At 48.3% G+C, this 17,912-nt stretch overlaps 8 protein-coding genes across 8 annotated transcripts; 4 read left to right on the forward strand and 4 right to left on the reverse strand.

Annotated features, from left to right (window-relative positions):
• Positions 1 to 81: 81 nt before the first annotated feature.
• Positions 82 to 4,873, forward strand: BJ212DRAFT_1444980 (ubiquitin elongating factor core-domain-containing protein; the record flags this gene model as incomplete). Its single annotated transcript, XM_041338039.1, has 23 exons — positions 82 to 108; positions 162 to 428; positions 479 to 557; positions 606 to 681; positions 808 to 922; positions 972 to 1,087; positions 1,181 to 1,346; positions 1,426 to 1,707; positions 1,771 to 1,872; positions 1,949 to 2,065; positions 2,118 to 2,216; positions 2,335 to 2,455; positions 2,588 to 2,748; positions 2,803 to 2,847; positions 2,909 to 3,066; positions 3,137 to 3,229; positions 3,283 to 3,400; positions 3,462 to 3,582; positions 3,633 to 3,677; positions 3,731 to 3,812; positions 3,864 to 4,510; positions 4,569 to 4,718; positions 4,770 to 4,873. The coding sequence occupies 23 exons, from the start codon at positions 82 to 84 to the stop codon at positions 4,871 to 4,873; spliced, it is 3,291 nt and encodes a 1,096-aa protein (XP_041197136.1).
• Positions 4,874 to 5,307: 434 nt separating this feature from the next.
• Positions 5,308 to 6,161, reverse strand: BJ212DRAFT_1477146 (chromatin modification-related protein EAF7-domain-containing protein; the record flags this gene model as incomplete). The annotated part of the gene is made up of 3 exons (XM_041339499.1): positions 5,308 to 5,423; positions 5,469 to 5,892; positions 5,946 to 6,161. 3 exons carry the CDS (start codon positions 6,159 to 6,161, stop codon positions 5,308 to 5,310), a joined length of 756 nt encoding a protein of 251 aa, XP_041197137.1.
• A 146-nt stretch (positions 6,162 to 6,307) lies between these two features.
• Positions 6,308 to 8,792, forward strand: BJ212DRAFT_1444982 (uncharacterized protein; the record flags this gene model as incomplete). Its single annotated transcript, XM_041338040.1, has 11 exons — positions 6,308 to 6,509; positions 6,563 to 6,665; positions 6,715 to 6,911; positions 6,961 to 7,048; positions 7,097 to 7,202; positions 7,255 to 7,401; positions 7,448 to 7,778; positions 7,833 to 7,945; positions 7,994 to 8,109; positions 8,160 to 8,516; positions 8,576 to 8,792. 11 exons carry the CDS (start codon positions 6,308 to 6,310, stop codon positions 8,790 to 8,792), a joined length of 1,977 nt encoding a protein of 658 aa, XP_041197138.1.
• BJ212DRAFT_824419 (uncharacterized protein) lies at positions 8,649 to 9,890 on the reverse strand. Its single transcript, XM_041344151.1, has 5 exons — positions 9,691 to 9,890; positions 9,557 to 9,638; positions 9,348 to 9,500; positions 8,748 to 9,280; positions 8,649 to 8,694 (listed from the first exon to the last, which is right to left on the reverse strand). Exons 1-4 carry the CDS (start codon positions 9,822 to 9,824, stop codon positions 8,831 to 8,833), a joined length of 819 nt encoding a protein of 272 aa, XP_041197139.1. The 5' UTR covers positions 9,825 to 9,890; the 3' UTR covers positions 8,649 to 8,694; positions 8,748 to 8,830.
• Positions 9,891 to 9,970: 80 nt separating this feature from the next.
• BJ212DRAFT_1477149 (uncharacterized protein) lies at positions 9,971 to 11,758 on the forward strand (the record flags this gene model as incomplete). Its single annotated transcript, XM_041339500.1, has 5 exons — positions 9,971 to 10,081; positions 10,146 to 10,847; positions 10,897 to 11,039; positions 11,110 to 11,626; positions 11,675 to 11,758. 5 exons carry the CDS (start codon positions 9,971 to 9,973, stop codon positions 11,756 to 11,758), a joined length of 1,557 nt encoding a protein of 518 aa, XP_041197140.1.
• On the reverse strand, positions 11,642 to 12,759 carry BJ212DRAFT_824717 (uncharacterized protein). The gene is made up of 5 exons (XM_041344152.1): positions 12,594 to 12,759; positions 12,438 to 12,537; positions 11,984 to 12,383; positions 11,843 to 11,925; positions 11,642 to 11,666 (listed from the first exon to the last, which is right to left on the reverse strand). The coding sequence occupies exons 1-3, from the start codon at positions 12,676 to 12,678 to the stop codon at positions 11,993 to 11,995; spliced, it is 576 nt and encodes a 191-aa protein (XP_041197141.1). The 5' UTR covers positions 12,679 to 12,759; the 3' UTR covers positions 11,642 to 11,666; positions 11,843 to 11,925; positions 11,984 to 11,992.
• A 50-nt stretch (positions 12,760 to 12,809) lies between these two features.
• BJ212DRAFT_1330174 (RIO1 family-domain-containing protein) lies at positions 12,810 to 14,937 on the forward strand. The gene is made up of 5 exons (XM_041334718.1): positions 12,810 to 13,104; positions 13,151 to 13,557; positions 13,614 to 13,897; positions 13,957 to 14,761; positions 14,811 to 14,937. The coding sequence occupies exons 1-5, from the start codon at positions 12,864 to 12,866 to the stop codon at positions 14,910 to 14,912; spliced, it is 1,839 nt and encodes a 612-aa protein (XP_041197142.1). The 5' UTR covers positions 12,810 to 12,863; the 3' UTR covers positions 14,913 to 14,937.
• Positions 14,938 to 17,384, reverse strand: BJ212DRAFT_1330177 (dihydroxy-acid/6-phosphogluconate dehydratase). Its single transcript, XM_041334719.1, has 11 exons — positions 17,170 to 17,384; positions 17,047 to 17,120; positions 16,667 to 16,920; positions 16,578 to 16,606; positions 16,403 to 16,540; positions 16,158 to 16,352; positions 15,919 to 16,108; positions 15,683 to 15,857; positions 15,442 to 15,635; positions 15,300 to 15,393; positions 14,938 to 15,246 (listed from the first exon to the last, which is right to left on the reverse strand). The coding sequence occupies exons 1-11, from the start codon at positions 17,311 to 17,313 to the stop codon at positions 14,994 to 14,996; spliced, it is 1,740 nt and encodes a 579-aa protein (XP_041197143.1). The 5' UTR covers positions 17,314 to 17,384; the 3' UTR covers positions 14,938 to 14,993.
• Positions 17,385 to 17,912: the final 528 nt, after the last annotated feature.

The following is a 17,912-nucleotide window of genomic DNA, read 5'->3' on the forward strand; positions in this document are numbered from 1 at the left end:
AGGAGACAAACTCTAGTCACGTGTTGATATAAAGGGCATCTAGCAGTGTACCAAGTTACAATTTAGTTGACGACCTGGACGATGAGTGAACCCACTGATGCTGATCGTGTATGGTTATTTCGTTTATTTATGCTGAAGATAACTGATCATTCGTGCACCAGATCCGAGCAAAGCGCCTTGCAAAGTTACAGGCGGGATCTACATCTAATTCACCAACCCCTTCGCCCGCCTCTCCTGGGCCTTCAACCCCCGTAGCCCAGCTTCCACACCCAAAACAAAAACCTCCTTTCATTCCACCCCAATCAACAACTCCGCCCCCTCAACGTAATGTCCCTTTGAAGAGGAAGTCCGCCGCGCCTGCTCCCAAAGTCGATTACCAAACATGGGAGAACGACACAATATCTACAGTCCTCAAGGTTACACTTAGCGTATGCTCTCCGCTTCTTTGCCGTTGTAATTGTACCTCATTGGTGAACAGAAATCAATTGCCGAGGCAAACGAGTATGATCTCGTGTGGCTCAAGCATCTTCAAGCTGAACTTGAGTCTGAGGGTTACTGTACGTCTTATATATAATCCACTTGTTTCACCGATGTAGCTTTAATAGCCCACATGACTCTTACGAGCGATATCGTGGATCGACTCCTCATCACTCGCCTCGAGCTTGATGCCCAGGCCATGTCGTAAGTTTCTTTCTTCGGTCGCCTCTTATCATTCATTTTCATATCTCATTCATCGATCCTATTCAAACGTTTGCACTCGATCACCGCCTGAGTTGTAAACGATCACTGACCAAGTCGTAAATGCAGCGATGACCTCGAATATGTTTCAGTACTTGCCTCTCTCCCTCCTCAGTCCGTCTTCGAGTATCTTGTAGGCTGCTGGAAGCGTATCAACACTGCCAAATCAACTTTACTCAAGAAGGTGCTCTCACCTCTTCTACACCTTAATAAATCATCTCACAAAATCCCAGAACCCCGTCTCTGAAACCCAGCAGGCCACTGTACTCCTCGACAAGCTCAGAGACCTCATCATCAGTTACACAGGTCTTAGCCTTCAGGAGCCAGATATGTTCCCACAACCCGCCGAGTGCGTTCTCCTCATATTTAATTGACGTGTCACTGAATAGTTACCCTTTCTCTCTTCCGCCTGTTTCAACTTTACTTTCTCTTAAATTTATAGTCGCCCGCTATCAACCCTCGGTTCACACGAGCTGCTCACACCCCTGCTCTCCCTTTCTACCCTTTCTACGCCTCTGTATGCATCCACAGCCACCCCTCAAACCACGCTGGCTCCCACAGAGATTCAGCCGTTCTTGCAGGACCTTGCAGCTCGCTTTACAGACCCAGTGCGTGTGGTTTTACCTCACAACATTCTATCGTAGAACACATACATTCCCTCAAGCTCAAACTTATTTCTTCCTCCAGGATGAACTTTTAAGCACACTGAGCACCCTCATCAGCACCCTCGTCGCGCACTCCCTTATCATACCATCCGAGGGCATCGGCGGAAGCGGCGGGGACTCAGCATGGCGCGGCGTCATAGGCGGCATGGAAGCCCTCGTTGGAGTAAAGCCCATCGCGGAGATGATCACGAAAATGCCGCAATGGCTCGGTGAGGGTTTCGGGGTGGAAGTGACGGCTGCGAACTTTGAGAGGCTGTCTCTCATGGGCCCGCTGCTGAGGTTGGGGACATTCAGTCGGGAGTGGGTGAGTGTTGTGCCGTGATGCGTGTGGATGATGACGTGTCTGACTTACGTCGTGCGCCAACAGCCAGGTATTGCGCAGACATACTTTAGCGACCCGACGAAACGCAGTCGTGCGGATGTTGAATCGTCGAATGCGAGTTTGAGAGGGACATTGAAGAGTTTGCAGGCGAGTAATTTTGGCTCATGGTTCCCTGTATTATTTGCTCACTTTCGGGTCCTTTTTATTCGCACCTGTGGTTCAGTCCTCCCTCTTCCAAATATTTAACACCCTTGTGCGCACGTCTCCCGAGGCGCGTGAGCGGGTATTAGAATACTTTGCAACGGTAGTACGTCTCAACGTAAAACGTGCAGGAATGCAGGTATGTTCTCTTTCCTTCCTGTGCACAGGGATGCTAATCAGCACTTGCGCAGGTTGAACCCGACACAGTCGCGTCCGACAGCTTCATGGTCAATCTACAGAGCGTGCTGCTGAGATTCGCGGAGCCCTTTATGGACGCAAGGTATACAAAGGTTTGTCCGTTTATCCTCAATGAATTCCAGACTCCCTCATGACTTGCTACTATTCTTCTATTCCTGTAAACGTTATTGTGTGATTGCATGCATTTTGGATGCTGTTCTGTGAGCACAGATGGACCGCATAGACCCCTATTATTTTTCGGTGTCTACCCGAATTGATCTGAAGGAAGAAACGAGGATCAAAGCGACGAGCGATGAAGCTGCCCAATGGGTCGAGGAGAGCAAGTCAAAGGGTGGGTGTTCCCTCACCTTAGCATGTTTCCCTATTGATGGCTATGCTCCACCAAAAAAAAATCTCGACACGCAATGCAACTGTATGCTCGCACACACTTCGCATCTAAATCTTATCACCTTGACCGCCTCAGCCGCAACGCCCAACTTCATCTCCGACATTTTCTATCTCTGCAATGCGCTAGGACACTATGGATACATACGCACGATCCAGGTGTACGAGGACTTGGGGAAGACTCTTGATGATTACCAGAGGCATCATGATATGATTGCTGGGGATGGGTCGTGGATGGGGGCGCGTATTTTTTCTTCGATGATCATGCATAATGGCCTCATGTTGTATCTGTAGACCCCTCAACAAGCACACGCGCAAGCAGCCATCGACAATGCCAAGGTACGTATTTTTCACGCACTAATCCCATGGCTTGAGTATAACAATATCTCACGAAAAAAAGAACGAAATGTCAAAGATCCAGTCCCAACAACTTGCGTACCGCGTTCAGCTGCTCGACCCTGAGCTTGTGTTCCGGTATATAGGGTTCACAAACTTTGCGTCGACTTGGTTGATCCGGAGTGTCGATCCGCAGGGGGCGCATCCGAATCCTGTCGTTGAGTGCGTTTCTCAGCTTTGAATAAGAAGTTTTTTTTTGGCGTGATGGCTGATGCGCGACATTCTTTGGCAGGCTGCCCCTTCCGAAGGACGTTCCGATGACGTTCCGAGTCCTTCCGGAGTTTATTATTGAGGATGTGGTAGAGTTCTTTTTGTTTGTCGTGCGGTATGTTTTTCGTCGCTTTTGTGAAATGCGCATGGCAGTTGATGGGCTTGAAGGCACTCGCCAGAGAGTCTTGACTTGTCTGGAAAGGACGAGCTTGTGATCTTTGCGCTGACGTTCCTTACTTCGACATGGTACATCAAGAACCCGTTCTTGAAAGCTAAGATTAACGAGGTGCGTTTCCCCGTTTCGCTTACTGCCATGAAAATTCGCTGACGTTGTGGATATGAAACAGGCGGTATTTTACGGTGTGTTGCCGTACGGGAACGACAGGCACGGTATTCTGGGACACACGCTGAACACGCACCCCGTCGCGCTCAAGAACTTAATACCGGCGTTGACTCATTTCTATATTGGTGTGTCTTGTCAAAAGCTGGACGAGCGTTTCTCATGATGTTTTTTTCAGAGGTCGAGCAGACCGGTGCTAGTTCGCAGTTTTATGACAAATTCAGTGCGTGCGATTTTTCAATGAGTAGATAGAATCTGAGAACATTGATAACTCAGATGCGAGGAGGAATATCGCTTACATTTTGAAAGCGGTTTGGGATAATCCTGTTCACAGAGATGCATTGAATAAGGAAGCTCAGTATGTTATTTTCCTCCATAATATTCACGCAAGACCAATGTTATCCTCTAGGAACGTCGACAAGTTCATCCGGTTCATCAACCTCATGATTAACGACGTCACCTATCTCATGGACGAGTCTCTCAGCGAGCTCACGCAGATCCACAACATCCAGACCGAGATGCGTGACCAAACCGCTTGGAACGCTCGTCCTCAGCAGTACCGACGTGAACGCGAAGGTACGCTCCGCGGCCTCGAGCGGCATGCGTCTGGGTATACCACGCTGGGCAGATCTACCGTCGGTCTTTTGAAAGATTTCACAGCAGAAACTAAGGGGCCATTCATGATGCCCGAAATCGTGGACAAACTCGCGGCTATGCTGGATTACAACCTCGACGCGCTCGTTGGGCCCAAGTGCGGCGAGTTGAGGGTACAAGACCCAGAGAAATACAAGTTCAATCCTCGTCAGCTCCTGAGCGATATTTTGCAAGTATACATCAACCTCAGCGATCAAGAGGAGTTTGTGAGAGCTGTTGCAAGCGACGGAAGAAGTTACAAGAAGGAGCTGTTTGAGGCGGCGATGGAGACTGCTAGACGGGTGCCGTTGAAGACCGAGGCTGAGATTGGGGTTGTGAGGTCTTTTATGTCCAAGGTGGAGGAGATGAAAACTACAATTGAGGCAGAGGAAGATTTGGGTGAGATTCCGGAGGAGTTTTTGGGTTGGTTTATTTCACCTTGTGCCTCGTCATGGAAAATGGCTCACGACGAATTCATCAGACCCTCTCATGGCTACGATCATGCGTGATCCAGTCACACTTCCATCTTCTCGTGCCATCATAGATCGCTCGACTATCAAGTCTCATCTACTCTCTGACTCCAAAGATCCTTTCAATCGGGTGCCGATGGTGATAGAGGATGTTATCCCCAGTACGTTGTTTTTTGTAATGCGCGTTTGCTATGCTTGACGTGATGTGGTAGATGTGGAACTTAAAGCACAAATCGATGCGTTTATAACGGAGAGAAGGAACAAGCGGTCGACGATAGAGGAAGGGATTGTGAAGATGGATGTTTCAACAGATTGATCATATCAATGCTTTATCGCTAATTTTGCATCAAGTTGAACTGAACCTGATGTCTTTTTCAGGAGTTCGTTTGAGATTAGATACGGGGTCGGGGAGACGAGCGTACTTCTTCCACCAGTGACCTGGACTCACGTGCGTTGCAGAAAGATGATATCTTCGTATGTAGACTATGCATGACGTTGGCTTTTATGTCCATCTTCTATGTTGATAAACCGCCCATTCCGGTCTGCCTGGTTGAAGTGGGCGACACTGAGCTCGTCTGTATCTTGGCCTCAATCCAGTGCACCGATGTTCGCAATGCTACAGTCGGCATTAGTATCGGCAACGGCACTTACAAGATTGGACACAATATTGTATCCCTGATAAGGGCATGCCTGTCGTCAGAGCAAACGGGTAGAGGCATGATAAGCAAATATGATAATGAACACGAAATGCTACTTCTTTCGTTTCTTGTTTCCCCGGGCATTGCTCGCTGACCCTGCCCTAGCTCGTCCCACGGCCCCTCCTCGAGCAAGCTGTTTGACACGTCCTCGTCCCGCTTTCAATTGACCTGTATACATCAGCCGAGAATAAGCCAAGAGCGAAAAGGATTTACCAGGTGATGTTTCTTGCACGTCCGTATTGTCCTCTTCGTAGTCCGTGCCTGCATCAGTGCCTGTGATGACGCTAGGAGTGATCCCAGCACCCTCATCTCCACTCTCCTGCGTGAGTGCACTGCTATCGCTATCGCCCCCTACCAGGCCAGCCATATCCGCCTTGCTCTTACTACGTTTCGTGGTCTTGGTCTTCTTCGGTTTACTGGGCTGGCGCGGGGATGGTGCGGGCGTTGATGATGGAAGGGAGGCCGTTGCGCGTATTCGACGCTCTGAGACGAGACTATTAAAACCATCCTCATTAGGAAGAGAATATTCATCTCGAAAGAAAGGATGTCGTGAGAGGTTCTGGGAAGGCGAAGGCGATCGTACGAGGTGCGGTGTTGAATTCTGGCTCGAGGTTGGCGTATCGAAACCATCAATTTCCTGGCGCGTACTGAGACAAGTAAAAACAAAACCGAAAGCGCTGTGCAGCTCACCGCTGTCTCTAGGGCATCAAGATCATAACACGTTTTCAACTTTACCCAAATACTCTCGACGGGTAGTACACGTCCAGTTTCATTGTGTATTGCATTGCGAATGGCTAATACGTGAAAATGCTTGTGAAGGCCAACTGGCCGAGCCTTCATTACAGATCGGAAGAAAACAATCTCCCCTTCGACACTGTCGAGGAAGTCACTTGGGCTATCAGACATGTTATTGAAACGTGGTTTGTGGATCCGAGTGTGGTAGCGGTTGTTTGGCAAAGGCTTTGAATCCAAACAAACGCGTTCACATTGAGAACAGTCACGTGGGCACACTCTCATTCTCGCTCACTGGTTACTTACGGTCACTGGATTTCATGTCTGACACAGAGCAGGATACAACCGTGCTTGGCAAGCGTGATAGAAACTCGGACGATGATACAGGTCGTGTGCAGGATGGCGAAGATAGTCCTATGCCAGCTGTCGACGCAGAGATAAATCAGGACGACAGCGATGATGATGTTGGTCCTATGCCTCTACCTGCCAGCGCCAACGGTGGATCCAAAAGGAAGCGCAGAGGTGGGCTGTATACTTGTCAGTCTATGGATCATGGGCTTACAACTCAATGCTAGTGGTCCCTCACGAGAAACTGTACCTGGACCACCTCCCAGATGCTGAACAGTACTACAAAAGCTACATGCACCGCGACTTCCTGAGCTTTGTTGTTGTCACGAAGTGAGTTCCAGAGAATATTTATACAGCGAATATCTCAAATTCGAAACAGGACAGGCTTTATCATTACTACATCGGTTGACGGACATCTAAAATTCTGGAAGAAGCAGGACGAGGGCATCGAATTTGTGAAACACTTTCGTGCACACACGAGCCCTGTCACCGGAGTCTCAGCAAGTGCAGATGGACAACTTTTTGCAAGTATCTCAGAAGATGGGTCTGCAAAAGTATTCGATGTGCTCAACTTTGGTGCGCAAGTGGCCCACGTTTATTCATCTTGGCGCTGACTAGCAAGCAGACATGATCAACATGTTAAAGCTCGGGTTTACCCCTCACGCTTGTTGTTGGGTACACAGACGAGGGCAAGCACAAGGCCTGCTGGCAATGTAAGTGTCTTGCGCGATTTTCTTGTTAACTTCTAACAAAGTATATAGCTCGGAGCAAGGGACGGGCACCATATGGCTTTATGATGGTCGCGGTAATGACACCCCACTGCTGACAATTGAAAAGCTTCATCGTTTCCCTGTGCATTTGATGGCGGTGAGCCTCCCCTATTTGAACGAAGCGCCTGATGTGACGGTCATGGTTTTAGTACAGCGACCGCTATGATACCGTGATTTCTGGTGATGAAAACGGTTTCATCGAGTACTGGCAACCATTTGAACCTTTCGAACCACCGAAAAATATACCCGGCATGTGGTCATTAAAGTCTTCGACGGACCTCTACGAGTTCAAAAAGGTAAATGAGCTTTTCCATCTTGTAGCATTTGCTGAGTTTTCTCTAGACAAAATCAATCCCTGCTTGCATAACGCTTTCACCTGATTCCTCTTCCTTTGTGACATTTTCTCTTCCAGATCGTCAAATCCGTATATTTTTTTTCCTGAAAGGCAAACTTACTCGAAAGTACGACGAGTCATTGACAGCAATCCAGGAAATGCAACAGGCCAGCACTTCGATCCATCGCGTAGAGGACATGGAGTTTGGTAGGCGGCTGGCAGTGGAAAGGGAGCTCGAGATGCCAGGTCCTGATGGACGGATTCCTGCAATGTCGACCAATGCAGTGTGGGACGAAAGCGGGGCATTTGTTTTGTATCCAACCTTGCTCGGAATCAAAGGTTGGAAATGACTTTGTTTGGCAGACTCAAAACTGACATCTTATGGTTTCTAAGTGGTCAACACGGTAACGAACCGTGTTGCGCGGCTACTAGGAAAGGATGAATCAGTTCGATGGATGAACCTTGCATTGTATCAAGGAGCGCCTGCAAAGAAAGGGCTAGCGCCTGTATGTGCCTATTCATGATCAAGGGGCACTGACGAGCAACTTTTATAGGCGATGACAGCATCTGCGAATCCCATGCTTGCCAATAAGGGCATTCGAGACCCGACCCTCTTGTGCATGGGGTATAAACGCCAGCGCTTCTATCTCTTTACCCGATCCGAGCCAGAGTAAGCACTTCATCATCTGGCTGCGCTACGTCTTCATATCTGTATTACAGAGACAACAAAATACACGACAGAGATGTCTTTAATGAACGACCGACGCGTGAAGAACAGTCCATTGCCTCTGCGACTGCCCTTACCAGATCAGGACCATCACCTTTGGCTTCATCTGCAGTGATTCACACTTCCATGGGCGACATACATATGCGCCTATTTCCCCAACAGTCTCCCAAGGCTGTGGAGAACTTTGTTGGCCATGCACGGAGTGGTTACTTCGAGGGTGTTATTTTCCACAGGGTCATTCCGAAGTTCATGATCCAGACTGGAGACCCATTGGGCGACGGCACAGGGGGGACGTCGATTTGGGACAGGGAATTTGAAGATGAGTTCTCTCCAGATTTGAAACATGACCGGTAATTATTTGGCGTTTGTTCCAAAGTCAAATTTCCATGGCTAATTGACTGTATTACAGCCCGTATACCGCCAGCATGGCAAACGCAGGTCCCAATACAAACGGCTCACAGTTCTTCATTACTACCACAGCCACTCCATGGTTAGACAAGAAGCATACGATCTTCGGACGCGTTTTCTCTGGATTGGAGGTCATCCATAATATCGAAAACGTGAAGACGAATAAGATGGACAAGCCATTTGAAGACATCAAGATAGTCAATGTTGATGTCGATTAACTTGAATTATACATCTTTGCATCATCTTGAGGAAATATTTAAAGCGCAACACGGTCCACAACCTCCACGTGATGATGAACCAAGAGCGATGACCCAATGGAAGAAAGGCTTTCTGAGAACTGTGATTGGATGCGTTTTGTAACGCGTTCCGGAAGTAGTTCACGGTTCGTCTCCGCGAGCAAACACAGACAGGAGAACTTGAGTAGAGTATGCGACTGATTAGAGCCTTGCAGCGAAGATACACGTGGCGTCGCGGGGACAACAATTGCTTCATAAACGTCCAAAGGTTGTCCGCTCAGGAATGAGGTCTGATCAGCCGAGACGGGGACATATGCGACCGGATAACCGATCAAAGTCGCAGCCAGAGGAACAAGATTGTCTTGTGTCAAACCATCAACGAAGGAAAATGAGACCTTGGCTTGAGATTCTAGCATGTCTGCATTCATGGCGCATATAACGTTCAGCACTGTCTTTGGCGTGCTATACAGCTGGTAGGAGGCATTGAGATGTGGCTCGGAAGTTGAGGTGTTTCCACGCAGTCTGCGTAGTACTCACCAGTGTAGGGAATACATCAAGGAGAATATATGTGACCGCAGTATTGTCCTCCAACAATGTTCGAGCGAAGGCTCGCAGGATGCGAGAATTTACGATGAACGACTGAAGTGACGAAGGATCGTACCAATGGACAATATCAGCAAAAGTCGCGCTCTGATTCATCCGCTTTCGATAAATTGTGCTGCAGTATATCCCTGATCAAAGCGTACCTTCGACCGCAAGCCAGCCAATACGCGAGAAAACAAGCTAACGGGGTCCTGTACAGCGAACGCGTCCACTAAGCAAGCAGATCTGCAGAGCCCACCATGTCAACCCACGTGTTTTCGCGACTACCAAGGCTTACCGGATGCCATGAGCAATTAGACATAATTCGGTTGAGAATTGTTCTAGTTTTCCAGGCCGAACCTTTCGCAGCGTCCTCTGCGCGGATAATTCTTCATGAGCTAGTCGTTTGTTCCCTAGAAAAGACCTCGACATCAACCTTAGACTTGTGCCACTAGCTTCTAGATCTGTGACCCTGGAGTTACGTTGTGTTTGAACTTTAGATGCTTCAAGTTGTGCCTCACCTTGGCACGGCGTCTGATCGGCCGCTAATTCGGCTCAGCTTCAAGTTGTTTTCAATGATGTTCCAACAGGAGACGAAGCCCCAAGCCGATTTCCAGTCTCTTGCTGAAGAACTCCAGTCTTATATACTGAGTTTTCTTCCTTACCGAGATATTCTTCGATGTATATCCGTGAGCTACAACCTGCTACTAGTAATTGATGTTGTCGTCCTTGATACTGACGGATTTCTTGCAGGTATGTAAGGCCCTTCGCCAGACGTACATATCGTGCTCCGAGCTTCAGTACATCGTGGAGCTTGGCGGTCAACACCTCCTCCCTGTCCCTAACACCTTTGATAATCGCACTCCTATTTCCAAGCGCCTACAACTCCTGAGGGATAATGCTCACGCATGGTTCAGATTTGATATCCACTCTTTCGAAACAGGTTTCTATACCATTCCATACCTGAAATGTGGGTTGTTAACGGGCATCTTTGCCTGTGGGAGCGACATGGAGACTCGACCACAATTTTCCCAGGTACTACCGAAGCCTTCCCAATACACGATTGAGCGTGGTTGGTCTCCGATGTCGTTGCGTTCAGATCCCAATGCATACGGCTTCGATGTGCTCATGGACCCAATGCAAAATCTCATCGCCATCGCGTATGCCACTGTCGACGATCATTTCCAATGGAATGACGAGAGAATCTATATCGATCTCGGTACCCTAGATGGAGGAGGTATCCACCCCCAAGCCGTCGGACGGACATTATTTCGGTCAGAGTTGCCCGGAATCCAGAGCGGCACTCGCACTTCAACAAATTTGGGGAAATTAAAACTCAAGTATTTCGGAAGGCATATCGCTCTGTGGCACTCTCGACAGATCACTAGTGAATATTTGGATGAGAGGCTATGGGAATTGCAGATCTGGGACTGGCAGCACTCAACAACGTCCAGTGTGAGCCTTGGTCCGAACTAGTCGAAAGACCTGTTGACACTTGATTTAGAGCTTCCTCAGTGTCACAATAAACCCACCGTGTGAGGAAGCAATCGATTTTTGCTTCCTCGGAAACGACAGGTTGCTTGTTTTCAGTGATGTCATCAAGATCTATTTGATCGAGGACACGTCCCAGGCGCCGCAATTACTAGCGTGTTTCTTGTTGCCCGTATCACTGGCGAGTATACAGTGCATATACTCAACGGATGATATTGCACACTAGCTCGCGACCCCAGATACTAGCCCAACAAACGTTGTGGACTTCTGACCCTGAACATCAACTACTATCGGTTGTCACATTCTCTCCGAGTCTCATCTTCATCATCTCCACCAGAATTTTCTTCCATCTCGATTTATTTGAGGGGATGCTGGGAGCAATACCGTGGAAAAACTGGGGCCCTTTAAATACTCGTGCATTCCAGACACCTCACCGTCGCAACATTTCCGTTGGTGGAAATCGAGTATTGCTGGCGTTTCCTGAAGATGACACGACTAGCATCTGGCATTCCCCAAAAAAGTATAGATTACATGTGATAGACTTCAGCCCGTTAGCTGTTGAGCGTCGACAAGGTCTAGGACGAGTCGTAAAAGAGCCATCTACGATAGAAATCACAGACTCACAGACGGGGGAGAGCTTAACGACATCCCTGCCATACGTCGAGATTGCGTTGAACCAGGACAGAGCATTTGGATATCGTGGGTTTGAAAAGATGTGGATTGATAGGGACAGAATTTATTTCGTAGGTTCTTCCCATTCTTTAAGAATTCGCTGATTTTCATCTACATAGTATCATGGATCGAATCAGCTCGAGGTCATTGAGATAACGCCAAGGAATGTAGTTGCAGCAAAGCCTATTACATCGTCAAACTAGCCCCCAGCAATATTGTACCGACTACAGTACATAGTATCTGGACTTCATTCAAGATGCAATCTAAAAAGAGGTTTTTGTACTCACATCGCTACTGGACAGCCCCAGCTCGTGTAATGACCTCTAACGATTAACGACGTCTAGAAAAATGGTGTGCAGGCACATCGAGGCTGGCGAAATCAATGGTCAGTCAGAGTACAAAGAAGTAACCAATTTCAGCAAGCATACTTGCGTTTTCTACGCCCCAGCAGATATATACTTCATTCTTTCAAGTTCGGATATACTTTCTTGCTCCTGCACAACCCACTTATTTGATGCATGTACGATCCAAGTCAAAAAAGCGGCAGTACACCACCACGCTGTGGTCTGCCATATTTTCCCGCTCAGAACCGAGATTGTAGGAGCAATTGCTGATAGCCCGACCGCGACGCTATAAGGAAGAGGCGTTATTCGCCGTTTAGCAAGAACCAAATTCCGGGGGTGAGTAAGCAGAGCAGCGTTTGCATGGAGGATGATTGCGAGGAGTGTCAAGACAGGACTTAGATAGAGTGGAGACTCCGTTCTATTGGCTGGTGGAAAAACAACGATTAATGGACTGTTGTAGTCGGAGATGATGTAAATGATATGCCTGGTAATATACGTTGAACCTGTATCACTGTTGCATTCATAGTGTTGTGCTCACAGTATAAAAGACAGCGCGAGCATAGTCTGCAATGCAATGCGGTTCTGGTTATTTGATGTTGCGTTCAGACTCTTAATGTTGTCGATAAGTTCACTTTGTTCTGCAATGACCAAATCAACATCTCTGACACCCAACGAAACGGTTTGACTGCGTCACCTTGTTCATCCAGGACGTGTGTGTCATGTGATTCAGAGGGTTCAGAGGAGTGTTTGAATGGGTTCCTTCGTCGGAGGGTATCCATGTCAAGAATTCGTTGTGGGACGTTCACTTTGAATGGGCTGCGCAAGAGGTACCACTGGTCACGTAAACGTTGAACTCGAAGGATTCAGGCAAATGGGTCACGTGTGTTTTATCTTATCAGCCCTGCTTAAACTTGAACTTTATTTAAGTGGTAGATTATCGATTTCTAGTACTTCAAACCACGGCATGTCTGCAGAAAACCAGTTAGCCATCGTGGAGGGGCAGTTTGATGATGCTCCTTGTGAGACCGCTATCCGAGCCGTGGACGACCAGCAAGATCCGCGCGCAGGCAGATACTTCATTGACGACGAACACCTTCTCTCATGGTCTGACGAGAGCTCGGAAGATGATGACGGAGACGAGCTAAACGAAGATGACTTTGAAGATGTCAGAGCAGATGATGAAGATTGGGAGGTTGCAGAACGAGGTGAGTTGCATCCACCCTTACGACGACCGATGTTTGATCATCCTAGATTTTACCAAACAATATAACCGGCTTCGGCAGCATGTCGCTGTACGCACTGGCAACGCACAGGGAACCCCATCCTCCATTAATCGTGCAGCTGTCGTTGCACCTCTTCCTGCGGTAAATAAGCCACGCAGCCTGAATGCAGTTCCTGCACATGCAAAGGACAAAACTACCAATCAACTAGCTGTTCTCTCGAAGTACTCGTCTCGCATTGCTAAAATTGATCAACCGTACGTCATGGGCGCCAGCGTGAACAGAAAAGGTCCTAGTTCATATGCGAATGCGAAGGACAAGTCAGATCGCGCCACATCTGAGCAAGTACTTGACCCCCGCACTCGGATCATCCTTTTCAAGATGATCGGACGAGAACTCATCCAGGAGGTGAATGGATGTGTTAGTACAGGAAAGGAGGTGAGGTCATTTGGGTTTATCTTGACGTTTTTGCCTACAAGCCTGAGAGTCTTTAGGCAAATGTTTATCATGCTCTCACCCCCACCTCCACGCATATTGCCCTCAAAATATACAAGACATCAATCCTTGTGTTCAAGGACCGCGATCGTTATGTGACAGGCGAGTATCGCTTCAGACGCGGCTATAGTAGACGCAATCCACGCAAGATGGTACGTCTGTGGGCGGAGAAGGAAATGCGCAATCTCAAGAGACTTGTGTCCGCCGGGATACCATGCCCCGAGCCCATCGAGGTCCGGGAAAATATCTTGGTAATGGGTTTTCTTGGTGATGAGGAGGGCTGGTAATATTTTTTGTCACGCTCAAGTCTCTTCCATCGCTCATCCATCACTTGGACGCCAGGGCATCTCCTCGCTTAAAGGACGCCGACATCCCCTCTGCATTATACCCAGCATTGTACGAAGAGCTCATTCTCAATGTCCGGAAGATGTACCACACTTGCAAACTTGTTCATGCCGATCTTTCCGAATACAATATTCTCTTTCACGGTGGACATCTCTGCATTATCGACGTCTCGCAATCTGTAGAGCACGATCACCCCAGCGCGTTCGACTTCCTGAGGAGCGATATCAAGAATATCGAGGACTTTTTCGAGAGGTTCGGGGTAAAGTGCCTGGGTTTGAGGCGATGCTTCGATTTCATCACGAGAGTGCACGTAGTCGAGGAGGGGCAGGACGAGGGATCCGCTTTGAAGCACTGGCTAGCAGAAGCCGACAAAGAACAACAAAGCCCCCCATCTATGGACGGAAGCACTAACAATATCATCTCCTTATCGAACACATCAGCTACTCATGAAGACAATATTTTCCTTCAGTCATATATCCCCCGCACGCTGAACGAGGTATACGACGCTGAACGCGACGTGGAGGTTTTGACGAAGGGTGATGGGAAAAATTTGATTTACGCAGAAACCATTGGTTTGACGCATCCCACCTCTGGTGTGAGTCAGGAAGGCGAAGTCAGGCCACATGTGCGATTCAAGGGCGAGGGATCTTCAGAGGATGGGGGCCTCGTTGACGAAGGCGAGTACACGAGCGATAGCGAGGAAGAAGGGAGTGGAGAGCCTGAGGCAGCTGAGGTGAGCAAGGACACCTTCGACCCTCGCACACCTAGGGGCCACAGGCACGAAGATCGGGAGGCCAAGAAGGCGAGTATCGCTCTATCAGAAGCCAATCATATTGCTGATTTTCACTCAGGAACGCAAAAAAGCTGTCAAAACCGAAGCACGTGAGAAGCGGAAAACTAAAATCCCCAAGGCTGAGAAGAAGCGCAAAACAAAAAGCTCGCGAGCACACTAAAAGGACCCTTGGCTATATCCCTTCATCTTCAGTAGATTTGTTTTATTTTCATTGAATACTGGGTAAAGAATATAGCCGATCTTAACCATCCGTGATGCACCCATGGCTAGCGTCTTCGACCATTTTGACATACTTGTAGAGTGTTCCTTGGGTGACCTTGATCGGTGGGGCAACCCAGGTTTTCCGACGGCGTTCCATCTCCTCAGAGGAGATGTGCAGTTCCATGGTGTTTGCCACAGCATCGACAGAAATGGTGTCACCATCCTCCACGAGCGCAATAGGTCCACCGACCTGGGCTTCAGGGACGACGTGACCTATGCAGAACCCATGAGATCTAATAGATATCCCATCAGTCTATAAATCGTCGTGAATGGAAATGGCACAAACCCTCCGCTAAATCGTCCATCTGTGAGGCACGCAACGTCCTGACCTAGGCCAGCGCCCATAATCAAGCTAGTGGGTTTCAGCATCTCACGCATACCTGCATAGTCCGTGCATTAATATTACCCCAAAGATACTATTCACTCACCAGGGCCACCCTTAGGGCCGAGGTAGCGCATGACGACGACTGTTTTTTCGCCCTTTTTGATTGAGCCAGACTCAACGGCGGAGACAAAGGCCTCCTCTGAGTCGAAAGTGCGAGCTTTTCCGGTAAACCCAAGACCTTCCTTTCCGGTAATCTTGGCGACAGCACCTCCAGGAGCCAAATTACCACGTAGAATTCTAGGGTTATTTGAGAAAATATCTATTGAAAGATAGCAATGACAAACCTGATGTGTCCAGTAGCTTTAATAGGCTTGTCGAGGGGACGGATCACGTCCTGACTAGCGGAGAGTTCCCCGTGTTTATGTACCCAACGCTCCAGGTTCTCGCCTATAGTAGCGCCAGTGACCGTCATATTGTTACCGTCAATGAAATTATTTTTCATCAAGAAATGAAGTATCTCTGTAGTTGAAAAAAATTAATATGTGAACGCGGAAATCACCGCGGTAGTGGAATCACTGACTGGGTATGCCTCCGATTTTGTAGATGTCTTCCATAACATACTTGCCGCTTGGTTTGATGTCGGCAAGGAAGGGTGTTGAGTCAGACACTCGTGCGAAATCATCAATAGTAAGCTTGATGCCTACGGCATGTGCCATAGCAATAAGATGCAGTACGGCATTAGTCGAACCTCCTAGGATCATGGTAAGAACCTGAAACTTGGTATGAGTGACCGTGAAATTTGAAAAAAGTATGGCACACCATAGCGTTCTCGAATGCCGAACGTGTCATGATGTCGCAGGGCAGAATGTTTTTCTCGATGAGATTCCGCATGGCGGCACCAACGGTCTTACATTCATCGTGTTTTTCTTGAGATTCGGCTGGATACGACGAAGAGCCAGGAAGAGTCATTCCAAGGGCCTCAGCTGCACTGGCCATGGTGTTCGCCGTGTACATCTGCCAATTTGTGAACAAATTATCGCTGAACTGGGTACATTGGTACTAACGCCTCCACAAGCGCCTGGGCCAGGGCATGCATGTCGCACTGTCTCGTACCTGAGGGCTTCTGCTTCCGGTGTCTTTCCGTCTTGTAGGTATTGTCCATAAGCCTGGAATGCGGAAACAAGATCCAACTGAGGTTGACCCTGCGCATGAGCCTGCACGAATCGTGCCTCCATACACCATAAGACCCGGACGGTTGAGTCGTCCAACTATACAAGTATGATAATACGTCAGTACGCATGGTGAATCCAAAAAAGTACCTCACTCACGAGCCATCAGGACACCTGGCATATTCTTGTCACATCCCGGTACCACAACCATTCCATCCAACCAGTGCCCGCCAGCGGCTGTCTCTACTTGATCGGCAATGAGGTCGCGCGATTGCAGAGAATATGACATTCCCGCAGTGCCCATGCTGATCCCATCGCTAACACCAACTGTACCAAACTGGTAGCCAATGAGGCCAGACTCGACCAAGGAACTCTTGATTTCCTGCCCCAAGCCAAGCAAGTGTCGGTTGCATCTGAAAGCACCTTAGCCAAAAAAAATCTATTTATGGCATACGTTCTTCCTTACGGATTGCCCTCATACCTTGACCGTAGTCAATGGAATGGCCACGGAAGAATTTGATTACTTCCACACTCACCACACGCTAGCGACACCGACCATGGCCTTTTGAAAGTCCTCGTCATCTTTGATACCTTCAGTAGCGTACAGCATGGCCTACGAATATCAGTTTCTCCACATTCCTCACCTGACTCGAATGACTCACTTGGCTTGCACCTTGGTCTTTTGGTTGCGTGACAGTCCTGCTGTAGCGGTTCATGATGGGCTTGTCCTCGCATCTTGCAGGAGACGACCACAGTGATCTCGTTTGCCTTGCAAGGCTCCTGCTAACTGAGAGTCTTGAATGCATCGTTCGACCTGCTAACGCGACAACTCGGCACAAGTAACGAAAAATATCGATCTCCCGATTTGGTAGCTTACAGAGATCGAGAATGCCGTAACATATCGCACTTTTCAGCAGCCAATGAATTCAGGACGATTCCAATTGAGACGTACGTGTAGTACTGCTATGTCTCGGATGTTTTTTTTGCTAGGCTCTAGCCATAAGTTCCATGGAGAAACTATGCATGCGCTTGTCATAATTTTTTTTTCGACCGTCTCCACGGCACTTGAATAGTCAATCAGTGAGCGTGAACTAATCGCAGTTCATAACTGTGTAGTTTGCAACTAATGCATAGCTCAGTCTAGGCACTTTCGAAGACACTGTTGTGATATTAGACTTTCAAAGCGACCTACCGGTAAGCAGGTCCACTTTGTACAAATATGGAAAGGCTGGCGTAGTACATTTCATCCTCCCCGCCGATCATGTTTCACTTTTGTCATCCCCTCGATACTGAAAAATCATAGAGTTAGGGTCAATTGTAAGCTCCCGACAATAATGGCCAGTCAAACTTGTATGTTTGACTCCGGAGTTGGACGCGGTATACGAGCCCGATGATTTCTTGGCAG

The sequence above is a fragment of the Suillus subaureus genome (assembly GCF_016647635.1).
Source record: "Suillus subaureus strain MN1 chromosome Unknown BJ212scaffold_5, whole genome shotgun sequence".
NCBI classification, from domain to species: domain Eukaryota; kingdom Fungi; phylum Basidiomycota; class Agaricomycetes; order Boletales; family Suillaceae; genus Suillus; species Suillus subaureus.

Bases quoted from the DNA above. Each gene is read 5' to 3' on its own strand.
- BJ212DRAFT_1330177 (XM_041334719.1), bottom strand. From the start codon at position 17,313: ATGCATTCAAGACTCTCAGTTAGCAGGAGCCTTGCAAGGCAAACGAGA. The intron at 17,121-17,169 runs GTGAGTCATTCG...TGATATTCGTAG, and splicing joins AAGACCAAGGTGCAAGCCAA to GCCATGCTGTACGCTACTGA. The intron at 15,247-15,299 runs GTTTGTGCCATT...GATATCTATTAG, and splicing joins GATGGACGATTTAGCGGAGG to ATCTCATGGGTTCTGCATAG.
- BJ212DRAFT_1330174 (XM_041334718.1), top strand. From the start codon at position 12,864: ATGTCTGCAGAAAACCAGTTAGCCATCGTGGAGGGGCAGTTTGATGAT. The intron at 13,105-13,150 runs GTGAGTTGCATC...TGATCATCCTAG, and splicing joins TTGGGAGGTTGCAGAACGAG to ATTTTACCAAACAATATAAC. The intron at 13,558-13,613 runs GTGAGGTCATTT...GAGAGTCTTTAG, and splicing joins GTGTTAGTACAGGAAAGGAG to GCAAATGTTTATCATGCTCT.
- BJ212DRAFT_824419 (XM_041344151.1), bottom strand. From the start codon at position 9,824: ATGTCGAGGTCTTTTCTAGGGAACAAACGACTAGCTCATGAAGAATTA. The intron at 9,501-9,556 runs GTACGCTTTGAT...CGGATGAATCAG, and splicing joins TGGCTGGCTTGCGGTCGAAG to AGCGCGACTTTTGCTGATAT. The intron at 9,281-9,347 runs GTGAGTACTACG...GCCTCCTACCAG, and splicing joins TTGATGTATTCCCTACACTG to CTGTATAGCACGCCAAAGAC.
- BJ212DRAFT_824717 (XM_041344152.1), bottom strand. From the start codon at position 12,678: ATGGATACCCTCCGACGAAGGAACCCATTCAAACACTCCTCTGAACCC. The intron at 12,538-12,593 runs GTGACGCAGTCA...TGGTCATTGCAG, and splicing joins ACACGTCCTGGATGAACAAG to AACAAAGTGAACTTATCGAC. The intron at 12,384-12,437 runs GTGAGCACAACA...GTATATTACCAG, and splicing joins CTCGCGCTGTCTTTTATACT to GCATATCATTTACATCATCT.